Genomic DNA, 22,907 nt, shown 5'->3' on the forward strand with positions numbered 1-22,907 from the left:
GCAGTCTCTAAATAATGAGCAACTAAGTCAACATTCTGCTCTCCCTCCTCCACTGCAAATTATCTTTATAATGAAAAGCATTCCTGTAACAACTGCATTGATTATTGAAGAAGGCGTGGATGAAGTCAGTCTAATTAATCCTTGAAAGGTGCTATTTATTTCACACAATAACAAAAATTATACTAGCAACTACAGCCTATAAGTTTTATTCCTGTATTTTTACAGGTTTGTATTTTTCCTTCCTTGCTCATGGTGTTTGCAATATTCACAGTGAAAACGTGGCTTGAACTGTATTTAATGAGTCTTCCAAAAAATACTTGGGAGATGTCAGGCAGTGCAAGTATAAATGAATCTTACAACTGCCAGCATTGTCTGATGGCTGTGGCAGGGACATCTCCTGTGGTCCCATTTAAAGAGCTCCCAGAAGACTAGTTTTAATTTTTTTGTTACTGTGATGCTGTAACTTCTGGGCATTTTGTAAATACGTACAGTTATTTACAGGCTACCTCTGAAAGTCAAGAGCTGGCGTGATATTTCAGTCGCAGAACACTGGTGGTGTTTACAAGAATGGGTGGTGAAAATGCCATCTTTCCACATCCCTTCCACAATCCACACTGGAGGAGCACAGATGTACTGGAACTCCAGTGAAGGACACAGCAACGTATCACAGACAGCAGAAATCACATTAGAAATCACATTGTCCTATAAGGACAACCCAACCAGCCCTGTATGAGTAGCTCAGAGAAGGATTTATTTGCTTAGGTTTAGCAGAGCCAGCATGCCTAAGCATAAACTTATTAGATGTTGGTCAGAGTTTAGAGGTTTTTGTGATGTTGTCTCCAATCCAGTAAGTTATTTTAAACCCTGGATATTGAGTAAGGTATTTCTGAGATCCATCTGAACATCCCTCTAGCAGCTGGCTCAAGTTTAGCTGTACCAGTACAAAAATGAAGTTAATAAAACCAGGCAGACTTATGTTCCCTCTGTATAATTTGGTACCTTTGGACTTATTTTTAGGGTGTTCTGCAGAACCCTGTGAGCTAACCCTTTGCAGAGCTGGTGTGAGTCCACAGGGCTTATTAACTGAGGCTCTATGCTGTGACAAAGCAGTAAAATTGCTTCTGAATCTCAGCCAGCTGGGGAAGCAACCTACATTTACATAGTGCTGCCCTTAAGCAAAAGCAAGTGTAGAATGACCTTAGTTTCTCTACTTTCATAACCTGATAAATTGCCCATCAAAAAAGAATAGTTTCTATATAAAGATCCCCATATCCAAGTCAATACTGAACCAATGCTCCTGTAAAATGCCTCTCATGAAAAGGACTTCCTGTACTACATGTGTAATTATTTGGTAAACTTTCACATACTTGCAGGTCTGAAACTATGTCTCTGTTAGAAACAAAAGGTAGGTTCTTCTGTCTTAAGAGAACAGTGATGGATTGGTTCCTGCCCCTTTTAAGCAGACAACATTTTAAAATTCAGCACTTTTCTCTCTGGAACAAAATGGGCAAGCTCATGAACACCCTCTACAATCTCTCATACTAGTACTTGCCTATAGAGGATTGATACTTCTCCAGAGGTTTGATTTACTTTTGTTAGGAGGCTGTGCTTTAATCCTGGGCCAGTGCTGACATGCCCCAAACCCTAAAGATACTAGAAAAGCAGGTGTCAGATGGCATAGCCATTAACTGGTGTCACTTGAACTGCCATTTAACAGTGCTGTGTTGGCTTGAACCTGGGATGTAACAAAGCTTTGCTCTTTGAGACCTCCAGATTGACTACATGATGAACTAACACCCCAGACTTGCTTCCATGCCAAATGTGAAGGACAAGGGAGAAGCCTTTCTGGAGATAACGGGGGGCCTTTTGAGTGATGTTTGGGCACAAGTCTCTTAAGATAAATTATTCATTATCTGCTTGAAGACATCATATTTACCAGGAAAATATCTTCTGAGTGTCTTTGCTAGCTTGATGCTTTTCTGTCCACATAATGAAAAAAAGGGAGGAAACAATCAAAATTCTTCAGAAAGTAAATTACATTATTATGTGTGATAATACTGTAACACTTTAACTGGTATATTAAGGCTTTCTGAATCACTGAGCTTTGAGGTACTTATGTTCACTAAGAGAAAAGTACCTCATAGAAAGAAAAATGCTGAAGAACATTACCATATTACTGAGTGCACCAGGGACAATACTATTTTCTGAAAAAGACCAGTGTATGTGAAAAAGTAACATCAAGAAAATGGATCTGTGATGATGCTGGAGCAGTAACAGCTATGGCAAATACACTTTTTCACCATCAGCTGAATAATATTCTGCATTTATATTGTGAAAAAAGCTACAGGACAGGCTTGCAAAATTGGATTTATCTTCATTTCATTAATGGAAAAATTGAACACAGGATTACTACTATTTTTTTTAAAAAAGCTATGACAAGCTTGTGAAAAAGGGTGGGAACATAAGTAAAATCTACTTTCCTGTCTGGCCAATTTATCTATAAAAATGTGAACATTTGTCCTGGGAGGCATTAAAAGGCATTCCACCTGAGCAGTTCTTCAGTGGTTAAGGGAGAAGAAAAGTAAAGCTCTTTCTAATGCACAACCCTAAGAAGGAGACAAAGATCACAGAATGTCTTTCCTCCTTCTTCATAATCAAAACCCTACTTCTAATTTCTACACATAGTGCTAGGTTTTAATATTTCAGAACCATCATTCATTCCCATGGTAACATCCCCCAATATTACAAGCAGTTAATTATGTTGTTGCTGTGTGGTTCACTGCCTGGTATATTTACAGAAGGAGAGAAACATCTAATGAAAGCATCTTCGAATATGTGAACAAAATAAAAACTGCTGTTCTGTCCCTCCAGTCTTTCCTCATGCTGTATGCAAAGAAAATGCAGTATTAGCAGGTATAGAATCATAGAATCATAGAACTATTCAGGTTGGAAAGGACCCTTGGGATCACCGAGTCCAACCATCATCCCTACTCTACAAAGTTCTCCCCTAAACCAAATCCACCAACACCACGTCCAAAAGACCCTTAAACACATCCAGGGATGGTGACTCAACCATCTCCCTGGGCAGCCTATTCCAGTGTCTAACCACTCTTTTTGTGATTTTTTTTTCCCTAATGTCCAGTCTCAACCTACCCTGTTGCAGCTTGAAGCCATTCCCTCTTGTTCTGTCACTCATTACCTGTGAAAATAGACCAGCACCAACCTCTCTACAATGACCTTTCAGGTAGTTATAGAGACTTATGAGGTTTCCCCTCAGCCTCCTCTTCCTCAAACTAAACATTCCCAGCTCCTTCAAGCGTTCTTCACAAGATTTATTCTCTAGGCCCTTCACCAGCTTCGTTGCCCTCCTCTGTACTCGCTCCAGCACCTTGATGTCTCTCTTGAATTGGGGTGCCCAAAACTGAACACAATACTCCAGGTGTGGCCTCATCAGTGCTGAGTACAGGGGGACAATCACCTCTCTACTTCTGCTGCTCACACTTATTTATAACACAAGCCAGGATGACATTGGCTTTCTTGGCCATCTGGGCACACTGCTGGCTCATGTTCAGCTGCTTGTCAATTAGAACCCCCAGGTCCTTTTCTGCCAGACACTTTCCAGCCACACTTCCCCAAGCCTGTAGCATTGCATGGGGTTGCTGTGGCCCAAGTGCAGGACCTGGCACTTGGCCTTGTTGAAGTCCAGACCATTAACATTAGCCCAACTATCTATTCTATCCAAGCCTCTCTGTAGAGCCTCCCTATCCTCATGCAGATCAACACTCCTGCCTAGCTTGGTGTCATCTGCAAACTCACTGAAAATACACTATGTCCTTATCAAGATCATCAATAAAGATGTTAAACAGAAACAGTCCCAACACTGAGCCCTGAGGAACACCACTTGTGACTGGCCACCAGCTGGATTTGACTCCACTGACCACCACTCTTTGGGCCCGACTGTCCAGCCAGTGCTTGATCCAACAGATCGTGTGCTCATCCAGGCCACGAGCAGCCAGGTTTTTTATGAGAGTTCTATGGGGAACTGTGTCAAATGCTTTTTGGAGGTCCAGACAGACAATATCCACAGCCTTTCCCTCGTCCAATAGTTGGGTCATCAGGTTATAAAAGGAGATCAGGTTTGTTAGGCAGGACCTGCCTTTCATAAACCCATGCTGACTGGGCCTGATCGCCTGGTTATCCTCTATATGTCTTCTAATAACACTCCAGATGATCTGCTCCATGACCTTCCCTGGTACCGAGGTCAGACTGACAGGTCTATAGTTTCCTGATCCTCCTTTCTGACTTTCTTATAGATGGGTGTTACATTTGCTACCCTCCAGTCCATTGGGATCTCCCCAGTTAGCCAGGACTTCAGGTATATAATGGAAAGTGGCCTGGTGTATCTGCTGAAACCTACAGAAATACAATGTTCTTGGTAAACAAATGTGATTATCATTATATAGCAAAAAGAAGAATTCTGCCCAAGTATTTAATCAAACAAACTTATTTTCAAAAAAGACATCATGTAAAAATATACTTGGTATAATTGGATTTGACAAAAATATAGTATAAATTAATAAGGATTCAAAACAGAACAGATGATGTGACGGTTATTTTGTTAACTTCTGAGCTACAACACATGACATATCTGTCATGAAGTAGCTGTCCCTGACTGTCATCAGGATTCCCCTTGTAAGGGAAAGAACCTGACAAAAGACAGCCAAAAAATTCTGAGTAATTTCACTGGAAATCACAAAAAGAATTTTGGTTGACATTTTGATTTATAGGCAAATTAAATGATTTTGTGGTGAAGGGTGACTGGATATGCATTCTTATAACCTTGAATTGATATTGTTTTGTTAAAAAGTGACTTGCAAGTATACATCTGGAGTACTCTGTACAGCTCTGGGGCCTTCAGCACAGGAAAGACATGGAGCTGTTGGGAGAGAGAAAAAACACAAAGATGATCCGAGGGCTGGAGCACCTCTGCTATGAGGACAGGCTGAGGGAGTTTGGGCTGTTCAGCCTGGAGAAGAGTAGGCTTGGGGAGACCTAGCAGCAGCCTTTCAGTACCTGAAGGGGCTACAGAAAAGCTGGGGAGGGACTTTTCACCAGAGAGGGCAGAAGCAGGACAAGGGGTAATGGTTTTAAACTGAAAGAGGGTAGATTCAGGTTGGACATCAGGAAAAAATTCTTCACTGTGAGAGTAATAATAAGGTACTGGAACAGGTTGCCCAGGGAGGTTGTGGAAGCTCCCTCCCTGGAGGTGTTTCAGGCCAGGATGGATGAGGCTTTGGGCAACTTGGTCCAGTGGGAGACACTGCTCATAGCAGGGTATTTGGAACCTGATGATCTTTAAGGTCCCTTCTAACCTTAACCACTCTATGAATCTATGATTCTATAATAATGCAGTCAATACAGGGAAAAATAGTACTGGTTGAGTAACAGTGTCTGAAAAATCTGTTTAAAATGCCAAACTAAAAAAGCATGTGTTTGTTTTTTTTTTTTTTAATAAGAATCTTAAACTACCAAATTTAAAAGGCAGGCCTTAGACTAAAAATGGTTAATTGACAAGTCTTCAAAATGTTGTCTAACTCTTTGTTAAAGGCATTAGGTCTGGAAGGCTTCTGAAATTTTACATATCCATATGCTTTTATCAATAATTTAGACAACTATTAAATGTATGATGGCTAAGTCTGCAGTTAAAGTGGTAGAAGAAAACAAAGTACATTGCAGAGTTATCTGATTTATTCAGCTAAAAGGCCAAATGACAAGAAGTGAATTTTAATATAAGCAAATGCAGAGGACACATGCAAATGGAAATAAACATTTCCTGATTTTACCTACAGGATAAAGTGCTGTGTTAAGAAAGCTGTGGCTGACCAAATTTTAAAGGCCATAATGGCTTATCACCTCAACCTACAACTGTATCAAAGAGCACTGTGATGCCACACTGTAAATGCTTAAAAAGAGGAATGCCACACAGGAGTAGAGAGATGACCTTCCCTTTGCTAAGTAACCACTTTGCTGAGCCCAGTGCTGGTACAGCACATACTTAACTGATTAGCTCACTTCAAAAGGCATATGAAAACCCTGAAGAATTAAAAGGCCACAAAAATGATTTGGTCTAAAAAGCAAGCCCTATAAAACAAATATGAGAGTGTTGTACCCAGTACAGACAGTGTTGAGAGACTACTTAATCCCTATGTACAGGGAAGTTAAATGAGGATTTTCAAACTTGCTGTTAAGAACACTAAGAGCCAAAAGTTAGGTGATGAAGTCAGAAAAACTTAGCCTCACAGGAAGAAGTAATATCCTTGAAGTTAAGTGTCCTGACAGGTTACAAGAGGAGTGATATAACTCATCATTATCTGCCCTGCTGTCTCTGAAATGAAGCAATTTTCATGAGTAAGAGATACCTGGGGGAGAATCAGACCAGAAGCAGTAGCAGCCTCTGCTCACTTTTCCTTTAACCCAGAAATGACAGGTGTGCTATGTATTTCATTTTGCTGCCATCCCTGAAGCCCTGAGCAGCAGACGGACACTGGAGATAATCCTCGGGGGGTGTTCTGTGATTCTATAAAAAATCCATTTTCTTAGGCATGTACAACTCAGATCACCAGGATGAATGTGATGGACAGATGACAGGACAGAAGGGATTTTGAACAGCTCAGACTAGCAAGAATCCTTGTGGGTTTTTTCCTACCTTCCTGTGGATCATCTGCTGGCTGATTTAGAGATACTTAACCTCACCAGTTTGCTACAAGCGCAGAAGCTGTGAAAGTTGGTGCTACCTCAGTCTCTCTTTTGCTCTGTTTATCGTGCATATCTGTTAATCTCTATAGGATTTAAAAGCATTAGTGTAACCCAAATTTACAAAGTTAATAGCCCTTGATGTTGACAAGACAAGCAGGAATATTGTTAAAAAGTACAGGGAGTGGGACTTAGACAAAACAAGGCTGGAAGGCTCTGAGAGCACTGTGGGGGTGCCATGATGCACCCAGTGCAACCCCCCAGCCAAAGCTGAATAGAAGATGTCCCTCCTTGTCCTGCGAGGGTCACAAACAGCTCCATGATGCCCTTGGGAGACTGCTGGTCCTACATGTTTTTGCTTCTAATATATTTGGGAAAATGCATTTAACACCCTGATACCATCACCAATCTTCTGCTTTCATGTCACAGGTCCAGTGCAGTGAGGCAGACCACTTCAATTATCTTTGTCTGGGTTTATTCTGCTCTCCAGTCCAGAGTCACAGCTGGTGAAATGCATTTGCTTGAACTGATACCCCTGCTAAACATTCCCTTGTCTTCTTTCCTAAATTAAAAAACTTCAGCTTTTTTCCTTGACATACTAATCTTGTCTGCATCATTTCAGTAGCTAATAATTTATTCCTTTTGCTTGCTTCTAGTCTCACCATGGCTCATGTACCCTCGCAGAAGCAATACAATATACCAAACTAAAGCTGTTGTGGTTAGAGGTTTACACTTGGCTTTTGAAGGCTGTGATTCCAAACTTTCAAAAACACCATAGTCACAGCTTTTCCTAGGCTCACAACACTAGCTACTAAAACACATAAAAGAAAATTCAATAATAGTATGGCTTTCACATCTGATCTTTTTGACCTGGCAAACTTGGGTATCTTATACTTAGCTTTACCCACTAAAATATTCAACTTTATTTTGCTTAGATGTTGCAGGCTATAAATATACCTCAAAATTACTGCAGTTGTGCCCTGATTTCTCAGCAATGGTGTTTTTTCATATAACTAAATACACAAACTTTTGGAGTTCAATTCAACACAGTTTAAAAATGCTGCTTTTAATAAAGCATAGGTAAGCACGTTTACACCTGAACTGACTGAGGCTTTTTGGTTTATTTTCTCTGATATTTAAGTTGAATTTTAGACTGCAGGCTGTTTGTGCTGATTCCATTTCCAGTGTATGGAATTCTACCTTACTATACTTTCCTGGTCCGAGCAAAAATACTACAAGCTAGCCAGCCTATAGAAACACATTTTTACATACCGGAAAGCATACGAATTTTATACAACTATTATTGCGTGTGCATCAGGTATCAATTCTGGGACTGAGTAACTGCAAAAAGGCTTAAAAAGTGTAAGCTCACATGCTGTGAGCTCCAGCATGTCTCTTACTATACAAGAAATCTTAGGAAGAGACAAAGGGCATCTGTGCCAAAATGACGCTGGATTTTTTTTAGCATCATCAGTGGGCATCACACTCCCAAGCTTCAAAATATGACAGTATAAAAATACTGTGGTTGGCAGCATCTGACAGAACAACTGGGTACCATCAGTTCAGTCTTCTTCATAGCTTATAGAACAATATGCACTGTACGACATAAATATTATTTTAGTTCTAATACAAACATGAGAAGAGCCTGTGCAAAGATTTACGGGTATAGGGTACTGCACTTACCAAGGTGTGTGTTCATCATCTTGGCACAATATTTGCACATGGCTTCCAAGTCGTTTAGTTGTCCTTGTAGAAATGAAATCTGGGCCTCCAATTCCTCCTCCTGCAATTAAGAGGTTATCAGCATTAAAACCCACCTATTTATGATAGACAGTAAAGTTGGGAAGCTAAGACTTGACAAGTTTAGACATCTCCTAATTTTTCCTACTCTGTTTTTCTTGAGAAAATTTTGGAAATAAAGAGAATAGTCTTCCATCTGTATTTATCAAAAGACTTTTTAATTCTTCTATCATTTCATGGAAACAGGGTTTATTAATACTACCCTTTTGCCTTCTAAAGGTAAATGATCCAAGAAAGGTTAACAATTAATATTTCTTTTACAGATTCAATACCTGGTTTTGATTGTGCAAACATAGTACACAGCAATGGCTGAATAAAACTCACCAAGTGAGACAAATTCTCATTTCTGGTGGAGTTATTTCCACAAAAATTAATTTGAAACCTCAGAAAAAATATTACTTTTTTTTTAATTTCAAGGCATGTGTTTCATCAGAACTTTACCATACCTCAAGGATGCATTACTGCCATATATTTTAGGTTGTTTATGTGTGTAACACATCATGCTCCATCTGCATAAAAAACCTGCCCATGCAATTGCAGTTCCACACAATGATTTACATAACGTTTAGGTGAAAACTATTTTCAACTCGCATACTAGAAAGCAGTTATTCTAAAGTATTAAGTTACATTTAATAAATATGCATCAAGAGTAATCTGAAGTATGAATAATAAATTATTATTGATTTTAAGGCCCAGGAGAAGCATTATTATCTAGCCACATGCCCTGTATAAGCAATGGGAACTACCTCAGCTAAGAATTTATTAGGGAACTCCTTTCTTGGCTATTTACAAATGCATCCAGTCTTGACTTTGAAGACTGTACTGCACAGAAAATTCACCATTCCTTTAGAAAAAAAGCCTTCAAAGCTTAGTCAAAAACAGAATTAGGCAGTTTTTTTGTTTAAGTATGCAATTGAATTCAAGTATATAAAGGCAAACCAACTTTTTAGCCTCCTGTTTTCTTAGGAGTTCTGCAGTTCTATCATCCTCTTGTTTGATGGAGATTGCTGAACATTACAGTGTGAATTACATTTCAAATGAATCAATCATGATTTAAAGGTAGAAGCCAGCCAAAGGAAACTTGAGCAATTGAGAAACAAAAATAAATTTAACAGCAGCATTTTTGAAAATCTACCAATATCACTTTTTCCCTGCACAGTTTTTCCTCATGCTTCCAATCTACATACATGAAACATTTTCCTCTGCTGTTTTCTTATATTAATATACCTTCACCTTATTTTAGTCAGCCTTATACTTTCACCACTTAAGCCTCAGTGGGATTGATTTTCTATTGCCAATTTATAGTTGCTGAAAGCTGAATTTATTTAAAAGTCTGTGGTTCTGTCACAGCCTGTACACGTCTATCAGCACTGCTGTTTCTATTCAAGTGATGCCCCTGCAGAAGACCTTTTCCTGGTACATACAGCTAGTGATTGCAAGAAATGATCTACCATAACTTAAATTGCCAGTGTACTGCAAATGCAGCTGTAAGATAGGGGAAAGGCAGTAATACTTGAGTATTTTTACTATCAAATAACATAATCAAATTCTAAAGTCATCAGCCAGTAATTTAAACCCAGATTGTTTCCTACAAGTGAATAAATAAAGTTAACTTCTGGCAATAAATAGTTCTCTGTTTACAGGACTGTTTTTTCTTATTCATGGATCAGAACTGCAGTAAATCGATTTTAAAATGCTTTTGGCTAGCTCTTTCCACTTGGGCAGGTTCTAAAATGAACCTTTTAAACTGTACAACAGTACCTCTTCATTTGGCAAGTGAGGCTTCCACCGTTCCTTCAGCTTGTTAGGACCCAGCAGGGGGAGCAGAACCGTTCAGCAGACCCAGCCCTCACAATGAGTGGCTGGGAACTCACTGACAGTGCGGGAGGTTTCCTGTCGGGTGGGAAATCTTGCACAAGGCTGAGTGACTGCCCTTGGAATTCCTTGCTTACCTGGCACCCTCACGAAGGGCACCAAGGAGCACTGCCAGCAGGACGCGCAAATTGAGCAAGGCGGTTAACTTGGCATTTGACAAATGAGAGACCCAGATGTGCTGTCTGCATAAGAAGACAAGCCCCAGATGGTAATGACATGACACAAGACGTAACCCCAGCAGTGCTGTGGCAACCTCTGGGCAGATGGACCCCAGAGGATCACCTCCCCAGAGGGACGTTTGCTCTGTTGTAGTTGCCACAGCAGCAAGTGAGGAGCTGCAAGAAGAGGCAAGTGTGTTTTATTCCATCAGGGATGACAAACAGGTGATTGACAGGATCCTTCAAGATGTAAAAGCCTAAGCCACAGACAGGGAAGATGCAACCGAGGCAAGACACAGTGAGAAGAAGACAGGCACTCCTAAGAGGGTGGAAAGTGGAAGCCTGTGACTCCTGGCAGCGGGAGGTCTGCCCAGTAGCGCTGGGTCCAGACAGCAGAGGGGACGAACAAGCTCCCTCAGAGGAAGACTCCAGATTGCACACTGTATCAGAGCACTATCAAGAGAAAGTGATGAGTGATACTGAGTGGTTGATGACTCTTCCAGCCAGACTCACCAATGAGGGAGGTTTCTTGCTTGCATGGAGCCTCAACTTGTGGCGTTGCCAAAAGGCTGTGTGGGGTCACCTACTGTTATGAATTTTTTTCTGCTTATTCATGCATATACGAATGACATGGTGATGTGAAACCATTTCAGTTCAAAAGTGACTGCAGGGCTTCTGAGCAAGGCTGAAGGGGGGAGAATTCCTGGTGGTGTTTTTCTTTAATCCTACAGCAAAAAAGGAAAAGCTTGGATAGCAGCAGGTATGTCCAGTAGACCACATATGTTTACATATTTGGTGGTACTAGTGGAGCTTTCACTATTTTGCTTGTGCCACCCAACTTGATGAGGAAAGACAACTTAGAGAATAGTCTGACCTGGCAAAGAGAGGGAAGAACATATTTGTGAACAGACTTGCTAATCTAGTGGGGAGGAGTTGTCTGTCACAGAACAGGGACCTAACTCAGAAATACGTGAGGAAGCAGCATATACGGACAAGGTACGCAGAAGGTCCATTTGGCTGAGTAAGGAGATTCTTAATGAACTAAAATGGGAAAAGCACATATGGAGATGGAAATGGTGGAAATGGAGAGCACATATGTGGAAACAATGTCAGGAAACCAAGGACAAGCACACAACCATTGTTTAGGCACAGGAACAAAATTAGGAAGGACAAAACCCAGCTGGAGCTAAAATTAATCAAAGACTTTAAAGGGTAGCAAGAAGGAATTTCACAAGTATGAGAACAGCAAAAGGAGGTTCAAAGAAAATTTAGGTGTATTGCTTACTAGCTGAGATAATGACAGATGATACAGAAAAGGCTGCAGAACTCAATACCACTTTTTACTCCTGCTTTTTAGGCCAAGTCTGCTCCCAGGTCTCTGCATGTACAGTTTGGGAAGGAGAGGGATGGCTAAGAGGGGGGGATGATGGTGCAATAGGTCAGCAAATGCCTGAAGAAGCAGTATGGGTTCAAATACATGGGGCCACATGGCACACACCCATGGTTGCTGAAAAAGCTGACAATGTGATTGCAAAACCACTGGCTATCATTAGTAAAAAATCATTGCTATTACAGGACATCTTTGATGACTGGATAAAGATTCATTTTACAACCACAGTAAAGAAAGTGAGAAGGAGGTAGCTGGCCTCACCTTGGTCCTTGGAAAAATTGTGGAGTATGTCCTCTTGGAATCAATTTCCAACATGTAAAGGACAAGACAATAATAAAGAAAAGTCAACAAGGATTTACCAAGAGAAAATTATGCTTGACCAATCTCGTTGCTCACTATGACAAAATGACTGGCCATGCAGATGGAGAGGAGCAAACACAATATATTTTTGCTTTAGTTAGGCTTTTGACAGTTACTTTCAAAAGCATAATTTATAATATGATGAAGTATGTACTCAGTGAAAGGACTGTAGGGGGGCTGAACATTTTTCAGACTCCAAAGTTCAAAGAGTAGAGTCAACTGCTTGATGTCCAGTTAGAGGTTGAAAATGAGGATGGTAATCAATGGAGTGCTATGAAGATACTGTTCTGTATTTTAATCAACAGCCCATATGAGGAGACAGAATGTACACTTGGTAGATATTTCATGATGCCAAATCAGGAGGTGCTGCTCCTGTGCTGATTTGTAGAACTTCAATTCAGAAACATCATGAGACACTGGAAGACTAGGCAAAAGAAACACTTTTTTTTTTTTTTGCAGTTTTTGTTTTAGAAACAATAGTAAGTGCAAAATTATATGCCTGAGGAGAAAAATCTCAATGCACCAGCACATCCAGGGAAGGAACTTGCTGTTTCAGGCCTGCTGAAAAGGAACTGGAGGCTACAGTGACTGCTGAGTTGTTTATAAACTAACAAAGTTCTCTTACCATGATTAATGTAAACAGTGCACTGGGCTACACTAGGAGGAATGTGGTCAGCAGATCGAGGAGAGTCATTACCCCCCTTTACTCAGTGCTTGCGAGTCCTCACCTTGAATAATGTTTTGGGCCTCACCTTCAAGAACGATGTTGAGAAACTGGAGAGGGTCCACTGCAGTGCTACGGTGATGGTTACAGGTCTAGAGGACAGGCTGAGGAAGCTGGGCTTGCTTATTTTGGTGAAGAGGAGACAAAGGGGATCTGCTAGGAGTCTGCAACTACTTGGATCTACAAGTTTATGTAATCAAACTCTTCCCAGCAGTAGCAGATGACATAGAAAGGACTATGGCCCAAAATTACACCTCAGAAGGTTCAATTGTTCATTACAAAATATTCTTCATTAGAAGAGCAGTGGAGCACTGGAAGAGGTTACTCATAGAAATGGTAGAGTATCTATTTGAAGTCACTGACCTGATCCACTGTTAGTGATTGTCCTGCTTTAAGTAGCAACTTGAGCAGAGGTCTATTCTAATCAGCACTTCTAAGACTTAATCTTTTCACAGTATTTTTCTAAAATTGTTTTGTAAGTTATGAATGTTTTAATGTTTGATAAAGGTAAGCAGTAAAACCACAAAGCCCCTCAAGAAAAAGGACAATTTTTTAAAGTATTCTAAAGCCAAATTCTTCAGCAGTAATAAATTAAACAACTGATTTATAGCCAGCATTGTGCAGGTGCTCTCAATTCTTGTCCAGACAGTATTCACTGCCCTTTTCTCTAAGTGCCAACTTTTGTGTTTCACTGTGCTGAGAAAGTGAGTACCCTGGATACCATTTTTATTTTGTGTACAAATAGCAGTGCTGATTTCATCTCTCTTATGCATGAACAGACTTTTCTGAACAGGCCAAATTGAAGTCAAGAGAAAAACATTATGTCTATGCTTCCTTGAGAAACCAACCTTTCAGCTGATCTGACATACACAGTACCAGAAACATGTGAACAGCGATTCAAACTCATTCAGCCACAGCTCTCAAAGGTTAACCAGCTGACCACAAAATAAAAATCATTTAAATAACTAACCAAAAAAAGAAACCAATGTCAACTTACCAAACAACATGTCCTATAAAGCATAGAAGCTCAACATTTTCTAATATTGGGAGCTGCACTATGAGGAAGAAAAACAAATCAAGCAGCAAATCAAAGAATTACTGCATCAGGCACGGGAGACCAAGATGTGCAAATTTAATGATGCACTTTTGCAGAAAAACAACTTAATAATACTTTCTGAAAATTTAGTTACAGAGTCCTCAAAAAACTTTTCCACACTGTCAACATTCCAGATGATGTAAAGCCTTACAAATAATCAGTAACATCTTGAATTGAGTATGAGAATAAAATTAAAGCAGATTATCTGTGATGCCACATTGATTTATATTTCACTAACAATATAAAGCAGGCTAGCGTTTATTTAGCTTTTATTATTAATTTAGTCCAGCCAAAGCAAGACTCTATTTGAGTGCCTCGATATACACATCTCCAATATTTTCCTTGTTGTGGCAAGATTGAATCTGCAAAAAACTTAACTTACATTTATGTTTCTCCTGTTTGTCTTTCTTCTTATCCACATCCAGAACTTTGCTTACATTGTTATACTTCCTTTTTTTCTTCTGCCATGAAAACAAATTCCTTTATGATTAATTATTTGCCATATCTTTGCTATTTTTTCCTCGATCTATACAGTTCTGGTGCTCTTCATTTGTCCAAAGCTGGCTCTTCCCTTTTTATTACCTTTCTTTTCATCTATCTTCTCACCTGTACAAAGACAGCTAGGGAAATAAATTTTTTATATCCTTCCTTCTGAGCTCATAATGAGATCAGTAATGCCTCCATCATTCCCCATTTTTCATCAAATCTTACTGCTTCAGAAAACCAGCTGTGACTAGCTGAAAGTGGTCAACACCTTCAAGAACAGAGTACAGAAAGGTTTACAGTTTTGACATTGTAATCCTATACTTTTACAGCTCATAGTTTTAAAAGCTGTGATAGGGTTTTTAGGCATGGAAGTTAGCTCCCTATCTCAGCCAAGGTCTCAAGAAATGTAATTTTGGAAGAAGCTGCTCTTTCTCAACCTTGTTTTTATCAGTTTAAACAAATTTTCTCCCAAATACATGACATGTACCTTAACTCAGAAGTATGGAAAACAGGGAGTATGATCTAAAAAATCAGGACTGCAACATCTTTCTTGCATATTAACATTTAGTTTTCAGTCTTACTGTTAAGAAAATGAAAGAAAGATTGTATTTTTGTCTGTTACACTCATGGAGAAACTCAAGGAAGAGTAAACTCTGTTGTGAAAGGCTTAAAACAATGTACGTCCAACCACTTCATTCATGAACACTAAAAATGGCAATACTCCATTTATCTTAAAGCTGAATCCTGAATATCAATCAATACGGTGGCCACTCTACCAAGTGTTAAGTGCAGCAGAAAATAAACTACTTTCAAAGAGAAGAGTATTTAAAGGCATGTGAGGTCTTTAAGCAATAATGCTGCAATTGAAATCATAACCAAAAAAGAGACAGAACTGTGCTGGAGGAACAGTCTTCCTGATGTCTTGTCCAATGCTGGTCAATGATGGGTTGGGTAAAGTGTAATGCAAAGAGTATGTCACGATATAAACATGTAAAGGTAATGCCCAGAATACTCTCCCAGACAACAGAGATTTGCAGATCAGGGATTTATTGAACTAGAGGTGGGTTTGATTTTTGTAGTTTAGAGCTACTTTCCAGATATTAATTTGCCCAGTCACATTTTCAATTCTTTTAGTATTCACAGTGAGAGCACTAAGGGAATTATCTCCTGAGCTCTTGGCAAATTGACAAGGTGAATTTTAAAGTAATTCTGATGAGGTATCAAAACATTAAGAGGAAAATAATGGGAAAAATTAGATTGATACATGGAAATCCTGAAGCCAGGGACATGCTAAGAGTCTTACCAGTACTTAAGGCTTATTTATAAAATATACACAGTGTATACCTTTTGGAGATTGGTAGCATTTTACATGTCAAATAGGATTCAGATGGATGGACTAAATTGCTTTCTCATTTAATTTTATGCAAATTTCCCTGGAGTAAAAAGGACTTCTTACTGTAACCATTTTGTAAGAATTTATTTAGCTTCCATTTTTGAATCTAACAATTAAAAACAAGATGCAACCTTTTAATTTTGAATCCCTGACAGCTGAATGTTGGTTGACACCCCCGTAATTTTTCTGATGCCAGCCATAGAATAGTCTACTACTGCATAGGCTGACATTTAAACCAGAAACCACTGGTTTTGAACAATTAATTACACACAGTGATTTTTTTAAAAAACAGCATTTATTTAATTTACTAATGTAACTTATCTATTCTTTAATTGTATCCCTCATGGTCCCTTGTCAGGACCAAGACCTCACTCTGCTGGGTGCCATACAAACATAAATAAAGAATTGCTGCTTCTCTAAAGGAGGGAACAGGGTAAGCCAACAGACAACAGATGGCTCCAGGCACACATATGGGGAGGACATGGAAACAATATGGCTGTATTAGTCAGTCTTACAGACATTAATTCAGAATGTTAGCAATCAAAGTGGTGTCAAAGTGGTGTCAATGGAAAGGTGGAATTTTTAGGAGACTTTCCATGAAGTGTTTGCTTTGCAGATATTTAGAGAAAGCGTATTCTACATGGAAGTGGCTACAAAATGCTAAGATGGAAGTTCACCAAGCCTAGAGTCAGGGAGGGAATATACATCATCACTTCAACATTGAGAATGTTGCTACTTGTGAAATGTTTCCACAAACTGGAATTATTTCAGATATTAATATATTACCCTGGGAGAAGGCAAAGAAGTTCAGATACTGCCTTTGGGTATGAGTTCCTGCAGAAGTAGGGGTTATGTAGTGATTTCCTGTGCTGAACCATTACTTGACAGTATTTCTGTGTCCCTTTGATAGCTGGAACATCCTCGTGTTTAATACATTCCCAAATACACCTTACTTACATAGTGTGTTCTTCACATCTTCACAACTGCCAGGTTTTTATTACTTTCAATAAACTTTCAGCAAAGCTAAACCTTTTAAGCACCGTATTTTCAGATAAATCCTAGGAACATCTATTTTGCTCCACTGGACTCCATGCATAGTGAACTTGACTCAGTTTTTTATTTTGCACTACTTGAATTCAGACTGCTTCTACAATCCCAGGATGGTATAAGGTAGCTTAAATAGGAATGTCATTGTTTTGACTTGTTTCCAGCACAGAAATTCTGCTCTCTGGTAGTACTGTATGTCTCAAAATCCACCAAGGGACAGGAGAAAACAGGAACAAATTAGATAGAAAGTAGTACTAGAAGTCTAGTTTCAAAACACAGTGCTGTCCAATTAAAACATTTCAGGGAATGATGCAACCTTGTCTGCTCAAGTAAGTAAATTCAGAAGAATGATCTACTTTAAAACCTGAAAGAGAACAGCCACTGCGTAATCAATAGTGAAGATATGTCTCTGAGAGCCCTCTGGAAGGGGTAGGGAACAGAACTGAGAAAAATGAAAATAAAATGAAAGGTGAAAGAAAGGTCAAGAAAATATCCATTGTGACTTCTAGGACACAAGCTAAAACAGGTTATGTATCAACACTGCAAAAAATTAAAATAAATTAAAAACTATTGGTTTTGCAGGGTTCTGATTGAAAACAGGTATCAAAAACAAGAAAGGATTTTTACAATACAGATAAAAATGTTCAGCTAGGATGAGGCCAAGACAAAATTTGTCAATAAAGCAATAAAGTAAAATGCCAGGAGGCATTCACCTGCAAAGGCACATATTTTTGGGCATTCGTGCAATCCTGACTTCTTCTGTGTGCTTTCAGTAACAACACAGAAAGGGATGGCATCACATAATGATTTACCAAGCTATGCACATGGAAATGGAACCAATAGATTATTGGTAAAAGAGTAAATTAATTAATAAATTTTTCAGCCTTTTTGTACTTATCTCCCTCCTAATATCCAATCTGAACCTCCCGTGGCTTGACCCCATTTCCTCTTGTCCTGTCGCTGGTCACCAGGGAGAAGAGGCCAACACCCACCTCACCACAACCTCTTTTCAGGTAGTCGTAGAGAGCAATGAGGTCTCCCCTCAGCCTCTTCTTCTCCAGGCTGAACAGCCCCAGCTCCCTCAGCCTCTCTTCATAAGACCTGTTCTCCAGACCCCTAATGAGCCTAGCTGTCTTTCTCTGCAGCCTCTCCAGCACCTCAGTGTCCCTCCTATACTGCCATGCCCAAAACTGCACACACTGCTTGAGATGTGGCATCATCAAGGCTGAGTATAGGGGCAGGCTCACCTCCCTGGTCCTGCTGGTCACACTGTTCCTGATACAGGCGAGGAGTTGCTGGCCTTCCTTTATTTATAAGAAATATTTATTTATAATCTCTAAGAAGATTAGTGACTTTGAGGCAAAATATCTGTTTCATTGTGGTGATGTATAATTATCTATTTATTTGAACTATTGTCTCTTAAAACAAAGCTACAAATATTTACATATAGCGACATTTGGAAAAGTGAAAGATGGAGCCTCCAAGGATCTCTCTAGCCCCCTGATGGATCCATTTCGTTTCAATTAAAAACCTGAAAATAGCTTAAATTATCTCTAACAGTTTCTAAACACCAAGTCCTGCTGTTGAATTTCCATCTTAAACAGTTCAAAGTCAATTTGCCAGTGTCGTGCTGTTGGAGTCAACTTAGTTTTCCATGTCCCCCGCTTGCCTGGAGACACTAGTGGCAAAGGACCATGGGCTTGGACATTTTCCAAAGCAGCTCCCACTGTTGAACCTATTAATGGAACAGTTTTCAGGTGCACCAGCCTCACTGCTGCAGAGCTAGAAACCAGCAACAGTGCTACTGGAGCACAAATAGGATTGTTTTCTTCTAACCTGGCTCTATTTTCCTCTTAAAAACACCAAACTCCCGTGCTCAGATAATCTCTCCTTAGCAGGAAGATAAGAAGGATAAACATGAATAACGGAGAAAGCTCTTGCCTAGAGACAAAGAAAGTAGGGATGGCACGAAATCTCCTTTTCAAGCAGACACATGATAAGTGGGACTTATATACCTGCTGCCTGCACAAATCCACCTGGGACTGCTGAGATTGCAGTTTAAAAACAAAACATACAAAATGCTGGAAGATCTAAGGAATGCAGAAAATTGTGTATAACTGATGGCGGGTGGGTAGGAACCAAAGAACTGAGAAACTTGGTAAGGGAATAGATAAGAACAAAAAGAGCTCTAGGGTAATAGAAATTATCCCTCTGAAGAGAAATGCTGATAAAAGGTTTCTCTCAGTGCTGCTGTTGACATTGTTGACTGAATCATATGGGAATATTTCTTCCTAAATAATAAAACGGAGATATTAATTTAGATGGTATGACTGTAAGTATTTTGGAAATAACTATAAATAAACACACATGAATCAGAATCCCATTTCCTCCACTATGTTTCAGCATCACACCGGACAGGCCTTCTGCCTATCTGGTACACACATTGCTGCCTTTAAAACTGTGTAAGTCCACTAAGGCAAATGTAAGAGAAAGGTGATTATAGGAAAAAAACCCCACCACTTTATGATTCTCAAGCTCCGTGAAACAACACGGTAAGTATTCTTAAATGCATTTGGATATGGAATTATTACTATATAGATATTATGCAATTATTAAAGTTCATCCTCCATGCTTCAATTTGTTAAATTCATACTCAGTTCAATTTTTTTAAAGCATTAGTTGCAAAAAAGTTTCACTAACCCCTTCTCTGTTCAGGCTGGACATATTTGACCTTTGATATGATTCCTAATATGACAGAAAATGCAGATCAGAGCAGAATCTTATTATTTAGGGGTTTTAGAATCTCTGATTACATTGTTCAGAGCATAAGGAGAGTAAAACTTAAGAACAGTGATTATACAGGGACTGTAAATATACACCATTTATGCTACATTATTATAAGAACGGAAACCTAGTTTTATTGCTTTTATAGGGAATGATTTGACTTAACCAAACACAGACAAAAATAAGAATCAAGCTATTAAACACATACCTACAATTTATTTCAGTGGGAAAAAATATATCCCAAACACAGAAAACCCTTCTGCTGCTAAAAAACCCCAACTAAAACAATAGCCTGACTTAGAGAGATGTTTCCAAACCACATCCATGTTTTTGTTGAGAGTTCAGTGCAGGTCTCTCAGCTATTCACAGAAATGGACAGTAATTTTGTGGTGTTATGTTAGAAGAGAAAGATAAAATTTCTACTGAAAAGGAAAAAAAGGCAGCTCAAACCACCGACATAGATCCTCAGATGTATCTTCCTTTGCCGCAGGGATGCTGAAACATTAAGTTCATGTTTAATGTATGGAAAGAGGATGCACAAAGTCCTGTACCTGCTGCTGGCAACAGGATTGCTGTGGTGTGAGGGATCACACTTCTTGGCTTCTAAGTCACCTTGATCCTTGTATAAACAATGCTGATGGTCTCATTCATTCATGATTTTGGTATTTTTTAATGACAGATTTAAATGGTTGCCCAATAATTTTAAAAGTTCTTCCTGCCTTCCTTCAATGACATCATTCCAATTTGCTTCTGTGCAGAAGTTACTGGCAAGTATAATTCAGCTGCACATACCGGAATCGCTTGTCCCAGAGAAAGACAACAGTTTACATTGACATTTTAAAAATCTTCCAAATGGCCCCACAGATCTGTTCTGTACACATGTTTATTGCTCATAATATGACAGAAAAAGCGCTGCAGAGCCACTTGGGGTTTTATTCATCTTTTATTCTAAGCAATTAACTTCCTGTTTTTATCACAGTACAGCTTCTCTTCCCTGAAATGAATCACTCCAAAAAAGATAAGGAGCATTAGGATTCAAAGCTGCCACTCATGCACACAGCTGTCGTTTTACTAAATTATATGAAACTTGCAAGTATTTCTAATAAAAAAACTCTAAAAGGCAACTTATTTTTCCTTGTACTGTTTTCTGCGCTTTCATTTGAGTTACAGCGTGTCGTGAGAGCCTGAGGAAGGCAATGGAGAAAAGAATCACTCCTCCAAAAAATCTCAGAGGTTTGTCTACAAACTGTGTTCATAGACCTGGCAGCATCTCAGATTTAATATTCTTTTCATCTGTCCCTAAAATTAGACAAGCACCGAAGTACTAAATAACTTGCAGTTTTCAGGTGTCTATCAGATCAGAAATGCCTTACACTAGTAACTCCTCTTCAATGTTAAGGCACTGAAGTTCACGAAACTTAAAGGTACTGTGAACAATTGTTGTATCTTTAACTTTAGGCCTAACAAATCCAACACATTGATCAGGCAATCAACTGGCTGTTGTACACAGATGCTAACTTACTCTAGGCACGTTTTATGATGCTTAACTAAAAAAAAAGACATTTCATCAAGCATTTGTATTTTCAAATAAATGTTTGGCATGGGTAAACATGGACTGACAACTATTTTGCTCAAAGCCTTTGAAAAGATTTAAAAATAATAGTCATGGAAGAGATAAATTAAAGAAGGGAATTAAAGTTGTGTACCATGCACAAAAGGCACGCTGTTCTTCAAAGGAATTTTGGCATGCATGATTTTTTTTTTTTTGGTGTATGGTTGTCTGGTATTTATTTTATTATCTCTTTTATTTTTTACACTACTTTTCCTTGAGCAAAACTCTCAAGCTTGTATGTTTGATATCAGGCTCCTAAATCAGTAGAGCAGATGCCCATTTACTTGCAAATAATGGCATATGTTAATTTTCTAACCTGTAGGGGTATTCACAACTTCAAATCAGTCAAACATCACAGACAGTAACAGTTGTTTTTACCTGCTTGCGGGGACATATGTTGTCAAATTTGATTTAATTAAAAAGTCTATGCAATCAAAACCAGCATGATGCATGACACTCTTGTGTCAGGATTTTTTTGCTAAGAAATGAGGATTCTGATTGACCATTTGTAAATTATTAAAAAAAAAAACAAACCCAAAAACTTCTCCAGGTTTTCCTGAGAAATAGTTCCTTCTCAGGAACCTTTTAACTCACATATTTTCCAAATAGATATATTTCTCTTAATTTGAAACACCTTATGTAGAAATCACTGTGAATTATTAAAATACACGATTTCTTGAAATAAAACCTTTCTTTTCCATCAAAACCACCTTTCTCCTGCTTTTGTTTAGTGAAAGTTTTAAAATGTTCATATTGTTCGACTCAAAGCTCCGTCTCTGGCACACCTCTATGGCTGAAAGTGAGACCAGCCAACCATATTCGCCCAGATCAACATCTAAGCAACTTCGCTGTTTGCCAAAAAGAGTAGTAAACATCCTTAACAGTTGCTAGAGATAAAAATAAAACATAATGAGAAATAAATGGACCACAAATGGACCCTATTTCCCAACTCTGCTGAAAAGCAGAGGGCAGTAGACAGGCTATGAGAAGAAATTTTCTTGTACTTTGTTCCAGGCAAGGCTGATCAGCCAGAAGATAATGAGCACTGGAGGGCATTATATATTAAATGTTCCCACTCCTGTTCATGAGAAGACAGCTCCAAGAACTGCAACCTGTTATTCCTGCCAGAAAGCCACAAAATATATAAAGAGGTAGAGAACCATCTCACCGGTGAGCACAGTCTTTCAAACACATTTGGTGGGCCTCAGGTAACATACTGTGGAGTGCCACTCAACAGTAACATGAAAAACATCAGGCTCCCATGGGTTGCCAAAACATGATCTGATACCGTGCATTCAGCCCTGAGGCTGTAGGTTCACTTCCTTAACTAAATATAACAGGGGCCATCTGTTTCTGACAACACCAGTAAAAAAGTAATTCCATTGATCTTGGCATTTGAGAGGAAAAAAAGCTCTAGAAGACTAAATAT

At 39.0% G+C, this 22,907-nt stretch overlaps 1 protein-coding gene across 2 annotated transcripts in view; it reads right to left on the minus strand.

Moving 5' to 3' along the window:
- Positions 1–22,907, minus strand: part of TBC1D5 (TBC1 domain family member 5) — a 320,926-nt gene that overhangs the window by 19,825 nt on the left and 278,194 nt on the right. For both annotated transcript variants that reach the window (XM_051610176.1, XM_051610175.1), the window contains one exon: positions 8,437–8,536. In XM_051610176.1, the coding sequence (XP_051466136.1) occupies positions 8,437–8,536 (100 nt within the window). The remainder of the gene's footprint in view (positions 1–8,436; positions 8,537–22,907) is intronic.

The sequence above is a fragment of the Apus apus genome, chromosome 2, assembly GCF_020740795.1.
Source record: "Apus apus isolate bApuApu2 chromosome 2, bApuApu2.pri.cur, whole genome shotgun sequence".
NCBI classification, from domain to species: Eukaryota; Metazoa; Chordata; class Aves; order Apodiformes; family Apodidae; genus Apus; species Apus apus.